Consider the following 13,340-nt stretch of genomic DNA (forward strand, 5'->3'; position numbering starts at 1 on the left):
ACTGGTAGATTCCCTTATCTTCAAAGTTAATGACAAAGACCTCTTTCAGCACTCCACATGGTGTTTACCAATTTGACACATTTCCTTTTGGCTTACTTAGTGCCCCAGCCACCTTCCAACACCTCCCGGAGAAGATACCCTGTCTCCATAGTACTGCCTGAATAATGTGATCGTCCATATCATCACCTGAGCAGATACTCTGAAAGAGTGAATGTTTACCTCTGATTAAAAAAGAAAAAGTGATTTTTACTCTCGGGGGTGTTGTTGCTAATGTAGAAAAACATTCTTTTATATTTTGCCTATTAGCCTGTGTTACAGCAATAACTCTTCTTGCCAATAAAAGAAAAAACTGTTTCCAAAAACGCCTTTTAAATCTGTGCGCAACATTATAAAACATACAGGTATATTCATTGGTATTTGTCAGTTTACACAGAAAGAGAGAGAGAGAGAGGAAAACCCACTGGTTGGGACGAAGCACATTGAGTGGGCTCAGCGCTGCTTGCTCCCAGTTTCAAACACCCCAGCTGGGATTGGTGCAACACTCATGTGACTGAGGCTCTCTATATAGTTTTGCTCACAGTCATCTTTTTATTCTTGTCAAAGAAAAAGAAAAAGAAGATAAAAGACGACATGTCTAAGATTTGGAAGGAACTCGTAGGACTGTCTGCTTGCTGGTGTCTTTTGACACTTGTTCATTGTTCGTCTGAAACTGGTAAGAAATTGAACTTTTCACCAACTCTTTCTTTCCTCCTGTGTTGTAATAGAGTTGATGTGCTTCATTAAAACTTATGCAGAAAGGAGAAGTGTGATAAAACCAAGAGTACATCTGTTTACATGCAAAAAAGAAAAAAAAACTTTCCCTCTAGGACAGATGTTTGTTTGTTAGTCAGAAACACTTTGCTTGGCTTATAGTGTCAAATAGTTTTATGGTGAACGGTTATATTTGGCACAGTTTAGCTTCATAACCCCACACACTGTTGTCTTCTTCTTTCGGCTGCTTCTTTTATCAGCCCCCCCCCAGCAGATCATCAGCCTTCACCTTATCCTACCTCCTCTATCACACCAACCCTCTGCACATCTTCCTTTACTACTTCCATGAATATTCTCTGTGGTCTTCCTCTTTTCCTCCTGCTTGGCAGCTGTACTTTCAACATCCTTTGTCCAGTATATCCGCTATGCCTCTTCTGCACATGTCCGACACGTTACTACAAATGCCCAGCAAGGTATGAATGGACTCCCACGGCACACTGGACTCCAGTTGTGATTTTTGTCTTTCACAGATGCAGCCTACATATGCAACGCCAATCAGTTTAAGTGCGGAAATGGGGGGTGCATCACCCGCAGGTGGATTTGTGATGGAAGTGATGATTGTGGTGATGGAACTGATGAGCTGCCCGCTAGCTGCGGTATGTTATCACATATCAGCTACACCTTACACTTGGGATTCTTGAGTTTTTTTTATGCTTGACTGATCAATTTCTTGATAATTCTTTAATATTTAGAAAACAGTAAAAACACAGCAAGTCCACTAACTTACAATTCAAATTAAAAATATTTAGTTTTGGATGATGTGCATGATGAAGGAAATGATCAGACTGTCACCACAGTGAACCAGAAACACATTAACAAAGTCAAATGATTGTTAAGCTTTACGACATAATAGCAAAAAGCTGTGTCTCTCTGTGGTCACGTGAAATGAGTCACGCTTCATGTTTCTCTCCTCAGGAGTCAAAATCTGTTGGGATTCGCAGTTCAACTGTGGCGATCCCATGAACCAGTGCATATCAAAAGACTGGCAATGTGACGGCAAAGCCGACTGTACTAACGGCGCTGATGAGAAAAACTGCAGTAAGTTTTCTACCAGAGCCGAGTTTTTCTACACCTCAAAGTTCATGCTAAAGCATCCACAAACAAGACACGACTAACTGAAAGTGTTTTTGGCAAGAATGAATTTTGTTCAATGTATAATAATAATATCTCAAAAGGGATTTGAAGAACAGACTTAAAGTCAAGTAATCTTTAAAAAAAAGAAGCTAATACTAATAGTGTATTTATAATCCTGAAGTCTAGTTAATACATATAAATATATAAGTGTTGTTATTGTGTGGAGATCATGAGTTTCATCACGATAGTGACCGGTGCATACCTAAAATCTTTGTTTGTGACAGTGACAACGATTGCTCAGATGGCTCAGACGAGGCTTCCTGTCCCAAACCCAACTATAACCCTCACTCCTTCCATTGCAATGACTCAAGGTGTTGTTATTGATATCATAATTGATCGATTTCTAACTCCTATCCTCCCCTCTTGTTTTACCACAGCGGCCAAATATTGTGACGATCATGAGTTTCGTTGTGCCAATGGCCAGTGCATATCCAAGAGCTTTGTTTGTGACATCGACAACGACTGCTCAGATGGCTCAGATGAGGCTTCCTGTTCCAAAACCAACTGTAACCCTCTCTTCTTCCAGTGTAACAGCTCAATGTGTGTGCCTGCGATATGGCGCTGCGATGGAGACATTGACTGCTCCGATGGGTCTGACGAGTGGCCCCAGAACTGTGAAGGAAGGAAGCCAGAGAAGACGTGCAGACCTCACGAGTTCCAGTGTGCGAATGGGGACTGTATCCCTGGCAACTGGAAGTGTGACGGAGGGTTCGACTGCCTGGATCATTCGGACGAGGCTAATTGCAGTGAGTTTTTAAAAATTTCTTATTGTTAAAGCCAACCTGCACATTACATTTTTAATGGAGACTGACAGTAAATATTTTCTGGAGGTATTATGTTTCTTCTTATTCTAATCTCTATTCCATTACTCTCTCTCTCCATCTCTCTTTTTGTGTTTTCGTTCATTTACCTTCTTCCTTCTCTTCCAGCTCATTCCACTTGCCGCTCAGATGAGTTCCAGTGTAAGGACGGCACCTGCATTAACAAAAGCCTCCAATGTAATGGACGTGCTGACTGCAGGGACCTCACTGATGAGATTGAATGTGATACAGGTAAAAAGATTTCATTCAGTTTCACCCACAAACTGTAATCAAAAGCTTCTTTCTTGAAAAGAAAGAAAGTCCCACATGATTACATTGCGGTCTCATTCATACTCCCCTGGTCTCTTCCACAGTATGTGAAGGCCCAAACAAGTTCCAGTGTCGCAGTGGGGAGTGCATCGACACGGAGAAAGTGTGCAACAAGCAGAACGACTGCAAGGACGGGTCTGATGAACCAGCGAAAGAGTGTGGTAAGTGAAGTCATCTTGTACACATTCATGGCTGCCAGCCTGTAGGGAAATATGACTAGAATACCTGACTTGACCTAGCTTGTGGTTTGAATGAGTAAATTCCCGGTCAGCTAAGGATTTGGTTGTCGTGAATATTATTTGAAAGCTTTTTGCCTGTTTGTCTCTGCAGACAACAATGAGTGTCTGACCGGAAATGGCGGCTGCTCTCACTACTGCAACGATCTGAAGATTGGCTACAACTGCTCCTGCCCTGCTGGATACAGGCTGAAGGCGGACAACAAAACCTGCGAAGGTGAGCGGACGGAGACATTTAAAATTCTGCCTCTTAAGAACCAGACAGATCGTAAACATGTCATTTAACAATGTGCACAATAGAAACAAACAAATGAGCCAACTTCTTCAATTCTGCAGACATTGACGAATGTGCTGAGCCGGACACTTGCACTCAGATCTGCATCAACTTGCCAGGCAGCTACAAGTGTGATTGTGAAGAGGGCTATATGATTGACCCTGCGACCAAAACTTGCAAGGCTGAATCAGGTAATGTTAGAAAGAAAGCCCACTTAAACCCACTTAACGCTTGATCCTGTGACGCAACCTTCAGACAAGACAAGCAAGTTTAACCGAACTGTCCTCCGCTGCCTCCACCAGGCACAGTGCCCACCTTGTACTTCACCATCAAACACGAGGTGAGGAAGCTGACAGTGGACCGCAGCGAGTACGTGCGTGTGATCCCACAGCTGAAGAACGCAGTGGCTCTCGACATGGATATGCCAAACAAGATGATCTTCTGGTCTGACCTGTCTCTGAAGAAAATCTACAGGTAAGAATCTTTATCTGTGTCCTTTCTTTTTTACATTTCTTTATGAATTTCTTACATCATTTTGCATAGTATGGAGTGGCTCTCATTCAAGACCCATGATGAAGATGAAATTAATCTCTCCACTCTTGCCTTCCTCCAAACAGCTCTATGATAGATGTGGCTGGCAATTCCTCTCACCACAATGTGGTGGTTGAAAGTGGGATAGAGGCCCCAGAGGGCATTGCGGTGGACTGGATCCATGGCAACATCTACTGGACTGACAGTGTTTTGAAGACAATTTCTGTAGCAACAACGGACGGCAGTAAGAAGAAGACCCTGATCGCAACGGACCTGGACAAGCCACGAGCCATCACAGTCGATCCAGTAAACAAGTAAGTGTTTAAACAGACATCACAGCAAGTACGTTTCCTTAGATTAGTGTCAGTTTGACATGAACTGGTGCGTTTTGTCTTTAGCCTCATGATTTCTTTACTGTGTCCTCTTTAGTTTGATGTACTGGACAGACTGGGGTGAAGAAGCTAAGATTGAGAAGAGTGGGCTGAACGGTGCAGATCGCACTACTTTGGTAAAAGACAACATTGTGTGGCCGAATGGCATCACCCTGGGTAAGCACAGCTTCCTGAATGCATTTTTAGCAGTGATTTTTATTTACTGTTTAATGAAAATATCGTAGTCAAAACTATTATTTGTGTGTTTCATTTTCTTACCAGACATGGTCAACCAACGTCTATACTGGGTGGACGCCAAGCTGCACTCTCTCTCCAGCATCGATGTGAATGGAGGGGCCCGACACAGTCTCATTATTAATGAGGAAAAACTCTCCCACCCACTCTCCCTGACAGTCTTTGAGGTTAGTGATGAAGGCAGTGTATTCCCAGATTAACTTTGACTCAGTGAAGGTCAAAGGGATTGTTGTTATTGTTAGGAAAAGGACAGGACCCAAAAATCTACCTGATTTATTAACAATACTAGTTGCTTTCTTAAACGGTTAAAACCAGCCAGTCCAAGTCTAACGAAGTTCATAGAGGGTTTTTATCTGAAATGGTTTAACATATAAAGTCAGAGCTTCAATTGTTGAGCACCGCACTAATTGTTAATAGAATACAATAGAATTGAATTCAGTTTTATTGTCAAACGCAATAAAATTGCATTTGCATCCATCCATAAAGTGCTTTAGCAATAGATATATTACAACATATATATTAGCAATAAGATACATAGATATGTTACAAAAATGGGTCTATTATAGGTATGTTACAATGTACACAGTATGAAGGTATGTAACGCGTTACTGTAATCTGATTACTTTTTTCAAGTAACGAGTAAAGTAAGGGATTACTATTGCAAAAACGGTAATTAGATTACCGTTACTTTCCCGTAGGAACACTGCGTTACTGCGTTACTAAAACCGTGATTTTTTTGCGAGAATGTCTCACGACAGTGACATAAGCGAGTGCGCTGTTAGTGACAACAGCTGTGTGCAGATCAACAATGGATCACATATCGATTGTGGGAGAGAGTATGAGCGTGCAGCGTATAAAGCGTGGAAGTACTGACCTTACTTTGAGTTTGATTCCATAAAAAGTGACAAAAACATTAGCGTCCATCGTGCGTGGGAAGAAAACTTCTTTTTACAGCGAAAAAACCCCCTAAACTTCCAAGCAAGCACCGAGTGCGCAACGACGTAATGGGAAACTCACAGAGAAACTCGCGGATTCTTCAACTGACCGCGGCACACCTGCACCAGGGTAAACCTCCGCCTATGCCACTCCTGCTTTACAGGTGAAAATAGAGCAACAGGACCGCTGAGTCTTTGACTTTATTGATTTTCTGCTGTGTTTTACTTGCATCTATTTGAAAGACTGAGTGTAAACACAAAAAATATTTTATTTTATGTGCTGAATGTGCAGAAAATAGGTTTAAATGTTAAACGAATTTATTCAAGTCAGAGAATGTTGCATATAATTAAATTTTTGCTTGATGCATAAAGTTTAAAGATTAAAACTAATAAAACAAGTTTTAAAAAGAGACTTTTCCATTTGATTACATTTTGTATGATGGATTATGCAGAAAAAGTAGAATTGGGCTGAAAGATCTATCGCTTTATCACCTCTTCAGGTTGTAAATCGTGTTTTCAAAAAGTAACTAAGTAATTAATTACTTTTGAAAATAAGTAATCAGTAAAGTAACGGGATTACTTTTTTGGGGAAGTAATCAGTAATTAGTTACTGATTACTTTTTTCAAGTAACTTGACCAACACTGGTTATGAATATGCTATAACTATAAGTATGTAGAGGCTGTAGTGAGTGTACAAGCTATGTACAGGATATAAATATGAAAACTATACAGAAATATGAAATATGAACTATGCAAGTTATAAACAGTTGTAGAACTATAATAATTGTATTGTAAAGAATGATTGTCTATAGTTAATCAGTTTAACTCAAGTTGTATTTCTTTCTAAAAACAGGAGAAAGTATTTTGGACAGATATGAGGAAAGCTGCTGTGTTTAGTGCCAACCGCTTGACAGGAAGCGACATCACTGAGCTGGCAAAGGACCTGGGCCAGCTAAAAGACATCGTACTGCACCACAACCTCAAGCAGCCAGCCAGTAAGGAAACATTTGTACATTAGAGATATTAAAAAAGAATCTGTGAAAATAGAATATTTTTTCTTATGCCTTCCCTGTTTTATTTTAGGTGCAAACTGGTGCACGAATGGAGGTTGTGAGTTCCTGTGCCTACCTGCCCCTCAGAACGACCCACAGTCTCCCAGATACACCTGTGCCTGTCCTGATGGCATGGTCCTGGGACCTGACATGAAGAAATGCGTGGCAGGTAAACGTCCGCTCCTCTTGTTACTAAAAAAGATGGAATTAAAATCAAATCTTGAAATTCAGCCAGCTGCACCTCCCCTTAAAGATAAAGCTGCTGCTCCACTCCCACCACAAGGTCCCACAAATCCTGCTACACCCAGGCAGCCAGACCCGACCACCACAACTACAACCACCAACAAACACACAACTACCTCTGCTGTGCAGCCTAATCCTAAAGAACAGCTCTGGAGATATTATGATTCAGTTCGTCCAACACAGCCATACTGCACCTCTGACTGACCAGGAGCTGAGTGATGCCCTGGTCCAGATCTGTGAGGAGATACCCGATGACATCAGTCGTTAATAGCATGTCCCAATGTTGTCAGGCACCATACAAGAAGTGGGGGCCATATTCATTGCTAAAGAGCAGACTTACTAAAGATGCGGTGTTAGATTAAATAAGTGTTTTTTATGTGTCACCTATCTGAATATTACTGATCATTGATTGTTATGTTCAGAAACACATTAGCAAAGCTTCTGCATGTGAGTTTTCAGTTGGCTAATCATCTTTTGTTCATGAATATTATTTAAAATATTTCTTTGTCTCTGCAGACAACAACAAGTGTTTGACCGGAAATGGCGGCTGCTCTCACCACTGCAACGATCTAAAGATTGGATACAACTGCTCATGCCCTGCTGGATACAGGTTAAAAGCAGACAACAAAACCTGTGAAGGTGAGCTAACAGACACATTTCTGCACCCTAACAAGCAGGCCATGGGTCATAAACGTGATTTAAGAAAGTTTATTAGAAACTACTTTTTTTAAGAATCCAAAGATGCCAAGTTCTTTCTTCTATTTGTTTGTTTGCAGACATTGATGAATGCACTGAGCCGGACACTTGCATTCAGATTTGCATCAACCTGCCAGGCAGCTACAAGTGTGATTGTGAAGAGGGCTATGAGATTGAACCTGCCACCAAGACCTGTATAAAAAAGTTATATATAAAAAGTTAATGCATTGGTATTGATGGCCAATATTAATACTACATTTTACTATACTGCCACCAATTGTCTGTTTTGTCATATCCACTTATGGATGCCAACAGGAGGACACATGACCAAATCTTGGAATAAACGTAACCATGTAACACTCACTGAGTTACAGAAAATGTTTGAAATGTCAAACATGGGTCTTAAGGTCAAATATTGCCATCATAAGTTTCACTATTAAAACATTAGCTTCCTTTAAATCAGTTACCTGTATTTTCTAATTCTTGGACAAACTGTAAATAATTCCTTACATAACCCGAAGTCTGTGCTTTACTCAGTATTGTTTCACACCTTTAAGGAAGTAAACACTGAAGGCCAACTGAGCTGTGTTTTAACACAGTCTTAAGCTGCTGCCTGACCTTCCGTATATCCTCTGGATATGAACAGAGCTGACGTTTCACCTCTGCCTCACTTTGATGATGTTTTGTGACAACAGTCTCTGGACCTGCTGTGATTCCTGAGGTGTGTGTACATCACATGTTTCTGACTGTTTAGGTTGGAAAGCCAGCCAGCTGTGTACACAGGGTGTTTCCAGACTTCTCAGAAGCTCTTATTTGTCTGAGGTTCGATGGAGCTGAGGCCCAGTCACTCTCCACTACTTTACAGAATAAAAACCTTGCTGCTGCGGCTTACCTGTCACACTTCCAGTATGAGCACTTACAACTGCTGATTGTAGAATTCAGGAATCACATGGTTGTAATACATGAGTACTGTAACTTGTTCTTCTGCTGATGTGTGGTGACTTTGGGACTTCAGAACAGTTTCATTATTTCTGCACTTTTTCTGCTTTGGATTTTGGACACTGGCTCCTCTCTGTGGCTGTGTGGTGTTGGATATACTGCATAGAGTATTTTCAGATTATAATTTCAATGCACGGATGTACCGCTTGCAAAATCATTATAATTTATGGACACATAGCTAGTTACCTCTTCTACCACACATGTAGCGTAGTTTACATACACTCATCATGGGCATTAATGTCATGCTTGGACCCCTTTTGCTTCCAGAAATGCTTCAATTCTTTATGGCATAAAGTCAACAAGATGCTGGAAGCATTCCTCTGAGATCTTGCTCCATGCGGATATCACTGTTTGGGGTTTCTAACCTAAACCGTGGCAGTGTCACACCGTTGATGCAGATTTGTCAGCTGCCCATCCATCCTGCAAATCTACCATGTCACCACATCCCACTGGTGCCTCATTGGATGATCTGGTAGCTGTGGAGACCATTTGAGTACTGTTAATGTAATAGAGGATTAACGGGTGATAAGTTTAAAACAGAAGGGAAACGCTTCTGACGGGAAGAGCAGTGGAGCAGCCAAGGGAAGTAGTAAATGTAAACTCAAGTTGTTAAAACTATAATTTATTTACAAAAATAAAGCACTAAAATACTCTGGCCAGGCAGAAAAATGAAGTTAAAAACAATACAGCTAAAATGCACTAGCCTCAGCCATGAAGATCAAGTCCCATAAGAGTCCAAACGGCGCAGAAACCAACAGGATCGTCGTCGTCCTGTCTGACTCTTCGTTCTGGTGTGCCAGGTTAATGATCAGGAGGGCATCTCCCCGGAACAAATCACATAACAAAACAAAAACATGCAAAAACCCAACAAAATAAAACACTACACGTTAAAAATAAATAAAAATCAAAGAATAAAACAAAACACTACATGCAAGGAAATAAAAATACTAAGTTAAACTTTGTCCATTCCACCCTGTGACATGAACTCATTGTCATGTTCAGGAAACCAGTTTGAAATGATCTAAACTGACACTCAGTTGATACTAAGGGGCCGAAAATATGGTGAGACATAGATTAGGCATACTTTTAGATTAAAGGCATTTTTTCATTTGAGCTTTTAAACGGCTTACTTTTTATTACTTTTTATTTTAGTGTGAGACTGTGTGAAGTTTAGATTATGCTGGACAAAGAACTTTAAAGAATTATTTTCAGTATAAACAACTACTCAGCATTATTGGCACATTTATCAGAACTGAAAAGTTAGTTGCTGATGATGTTACTCCATTAGATTGTATTCCTAACAGCTGGAGGCCAACAAGAAGAAATCCCAATAAGTAAGTTTTGGAAGTATTTATAAGTTTTAGTCTTCTAAGTAAGAAACATCTCAGGGGAAACTATTTATTTCTTCCCTCCATGAAACACGTGGGAAGGTGTAATTATCCAATTTCACCACTAGGAGGAAGTCTCATACAAATAGAAGAAATATTTTAGGCTTGACCCAGTGAACTCACACTCATGCTCTTTAGATCTGGCTGTGATTTTAAGCCCATACACCCAAAGAGCTTTCTTCAGTGAGTTAAAAAAAGTAAATCCCAGAAGTACAAAATCAGGAGTCCTTCAGTTCATTTATACCTTTAATCCTCTTATTAATAATACCATGGTCAAAGCATCCAAGAGAATCTAAAAGTAGATGTTGTAACAGTCTCACTCCAAGTATGGTGATACCAGCAAATCAAAACAGAAACTCTTCTTGCAGATGACAAACGGCATTGCTATTCCCTTAAAATGTTTGCTCCTGAATGTACAGTATGCCCAAGGAGATGTACACATCGCAGACTCCAGAAGGTCCACACTGTTGATTCATAAGGATGAGAGGAGGAAGGGGACAAACTAGTTTTCCTTATTTCTAGAAACCCTTGGACTGCCCCTGCAGCAACTTAAAAGCAGCTGTTAACATCTGCGGAGGGAGGAGGGGCAGCAGCAGCAGTAGCAGTGGAAAAGTAATTCACACTAATTTTGGGCTTCTTTGCCACGACAAAGCAGTGAACATACACGTCACACAAACAGCACACATATCTGGTAACATGGACATATGTGTGTAATTTTATTTATTTACTTTTCCTTGTATAATTTTAAATTATAATAAGAGCTTTTTGTCAGAAGAAGCTTGAAGTCCAAGTCCATGAAGAGTTCCCTTTAATGGCTTCACAATAACTTTTATACTTCTGCGTTTCTGTCAGCAATAAAATAATTTATTGCTCTAAAGGAAGTTCCACTGTGTTCACAGGCAGCACAGAGAAGTGCTGATTTTAAGCAGAAAAACGATTTGGCTGACAATGTTATATGATTTCAGAACCACAAATGTTCAGAGACAGACCTGAATTAGGGGAAGACTGTGAGTTGCAAAAATTTCACACAACACTGAGATAAAGACACACCCGTGCTCTTGGAAAAAGTTGTGTAAGTGTGTGAGCGTGTGTGTCTGTACTCTTCCGATTTCTGATTTGTTAGTTGTATTTTAACTGGAACCTGTTAGACATTAGCTGCTTTGCCATCACATCTGGCCTTCGGGCATCAGAGTGTGCACACGAATTACGTATGCATGTGCACACTTATCAGCTTTGTTGGCCCTGAGACACTCGTAATTTTCACAACTCAAGGCATTTAATGATGTGGTGTGTTTCTGACTGAGTCCAGTTCTCTCTTTAGTAGAAGAGCGTCAATAAGAATTCAAGGCTGCCTGAATTCACAGAGCAGGGAAGATTTATAGGAACTAGTCTACTATTTATTCCATCTCTGGTATCTTCAACTATTAATATGTTTGCTAATGGAGGGAAGCAAAATATCAATTCAGGGTACGAATCAGTAATTGGCAATCAGGGTGTGAACACAGAATACCAACACTGTAGATAGGGAGACTTGGAGACACAATAGTCATCAGGATAAGATGGAGAATGTTGGCAATAATTCAGAAAGCTGCTGATTAATTAGGACTGAGTGATGCTGGATGACATTCCCACTCTTATGTCAAAGAACAAGATCATGTTAATGGCAACAAGCAACGAGAAACAGCATATGGTTTATTTGCACCCATGCTCCCCCCAGTCATGGTACCACTGTATGTTCCAAATCTACAACAACTGTATATAATGATAATATGTATATGCTAGAAAAAAATGTTTTCACTGACATTGTTCTGAAATAAAATAAAATAATGGCTTACTTCCATTTAGCAGTTTGAGGTCCAGGTGGCCCAGTGTCACACTAGAGTGGAACAGGTCCAACCTGTTGACAGCAGTGGTGATACTGTGTTTGTATTAGGGGACAAAATGGGGTTTGTAAGTCATTATTAAGGAGCCTTTCTAATGACTCACAGGCCTCTACGGAAGTAAGTAGAGTTGATGTTTGACTAAAGGTACCGGCCATGATGTAGGCACTATTTAAAGTGTACACATGGTTTAAGAGCTGCACCTCTGTGTGTGTTAGCAGTGTGTGTGGGGATGCCGGGAACCAGAATATGTAATCCAGCTGCTTTTTTTTACATTCCAGGAATGCCTCCCACAGATTATTCCCTGCCCCTACAAGGAGCCAAGCCCAGCTCCTCCTCCCTCTTTCTTACTCTGGGAGCACTCACACACAGCACTTTAAAAACACTAAAACACTTTATCTGCCTGATTTGACTTCTACATATGTATCATGTCCATGTATTCTGAAGCAAAACTCTCTCTTCGTCATTGGCACTGGTCTCAAACCTATTAAAAATGTGATTTTCCCCAAAACATGCCAGGAAAACCTGGAATCACTTTTCTGTATAACCAGACACTCAATTTTTAGGAGTTACATCAAGCAGCATTATGGGGAGGGATGAGGAGACAGTGATGTGGCAGACCACTTTTCTTGGCTGTAGAGGTTTTTCCAGGGAAGAAGGCGTCTCGCCCCCAGAGTACCTGACTGATTCCAGTAAATTGCAGCTTTTTCTGCAGCAAACAAAGTGCTTCACTTATAAAGCCGATATTTTGCTTTGCAAATGATCTGCCTGCGCTTGAAGATCGAACAGTGACTGTTGACACAAATAACCTTTGCATAGACCTGGTTAATACAGTAAGCTAAAGTATGGCAGTTTGTCAGCGTTAAAGCATCCCGACAATTCAAGGCATTATGATCAGGAGAGCGGTCAGGCTGCAGCGAAACTGATGGAGTACAAAGATATGTATCGTACATATCTGCGCTGCATTCGGCCCATTAATATGAATTATTTATCATCATTATTTTGCTTTTTCAGTCATTTTTGTGTTAGAATCATTCATGAATTGTCTGGTTAATTTTTAATATGGAATTTAGGTTGAATAAAAGGGTGGTGGTGGAGGGGGCTGAAAGTTGTACAACAACCACACTCTAAATGTGTGTGGCTCTCATCACTGTTTCTTTCTTGCTACTATTTAACTCCACATGTTGTAGCACACTCTCACACTTGCTCTTTTTGTTGTTTTCATTTACCAAAGTGTTATCATCACAGTCAGTCTGGCTGTAGTGAGACTGCATGTGATATATTTTGTGGCTTTTTTGTAAAAGGTGCTATCAATGTGTTACAGATAGATACTTTATTGTGCAGTCAGAGTTTCCTCTTCCTTTCAGACATATTATACGTTCTAAAACACACACACACACACACAC

The 13,340-nt window shown here is 40.5% G+C and overlaps 1 protein-coding gene across 2 annotated transcripts in view; it reads left to right on the top strand.

Annotated features, from left to right (window-relative positions):
- The first annotated feature begins 494 nt into the window (after positions 1–494).
- ldlrb (low density lipoprotein receptor b) overlaps positions 495–13,340 on the top strand; it is a 24,490-nt gene continuing 11,644 nt past the window's right edge. The window contains exons 1-16 of one of the 2 annotated variants that reach the window (XM_005752223.1): positions 495–712; positions 1,281–1,406; positions 1,726–1,848; positions 2,322–2,690; positions 2,874–2,996; positions 3,119–3,235; positions 3,405–3,527; positions 3,647–3,775; positions 3,887–4,058; positions 4,202–4,429; positions 4,545–4,663; positions 4,769–4,908; positions 6,530–6,671; positions 6,760–6,897; positions 7,488–7,610; positions 7,748–8,126. In XM_005752223.1, the coding sequence (XP_005752280.1) occupies positions 631–712; positions 1,281–1,406; positions 1,726–1,848; positions 2,322–2,690; positions 2,874–2,996; positions 3,119–3,235; positions 3,405–3,527; positions 3,647–3,775; positions 3,887–4,058; positions 4,202–4,429; positions 4,545–4,663; positions 4,769–4,908; positions 6,530–6,671; positions 6,760–6,897; positions 7,488–7,610; positions 7,748–7,890 (2,397 nt within the window). In that variant the 5' untranslated portion in view covers positions 495–630 and the 3' untranslated portion in view covers positions 7,891–8,126. Of the gene's footprint in view, positions 713–1,280; positions 1,407–1,725; positions 1,849–2,321; positions 2,691–2,873; positions 2,997–3,118; positions 3,236–3,404; positions 3,528–3,646; positions 3,776–3,886; positions 4,059–4,201; positions 4,430–4,544; positions 4,664–4,768; positions 4,909–6,529; positions 6,672–6,759; positions 6,898–7,487; positions 7,611–7,747; positions 8,127–13,340 lie in introns of those variants that run through there. The other variant, XM_005752222.1, reaches the window with a different exon arrangement.

The sequence above is a fragment of the Pundamilia nyererei genome, unplaced genomic scaffold (genome assembly GCF_000239375.1).
Source record: "Pundamilia nyererei isolate P.nyererei 1_Seehausen unplaced genomic scaffold, PunNye1.0 scaffold00349, whole genome shotgun sequence".
Classification (NCBI taxonomy): Eukaryota; Metazoa; Chordata; class Actinopteri; order Cichliformes; family Cichlidae; genus Pundamilia; species Pundamilia nyererei.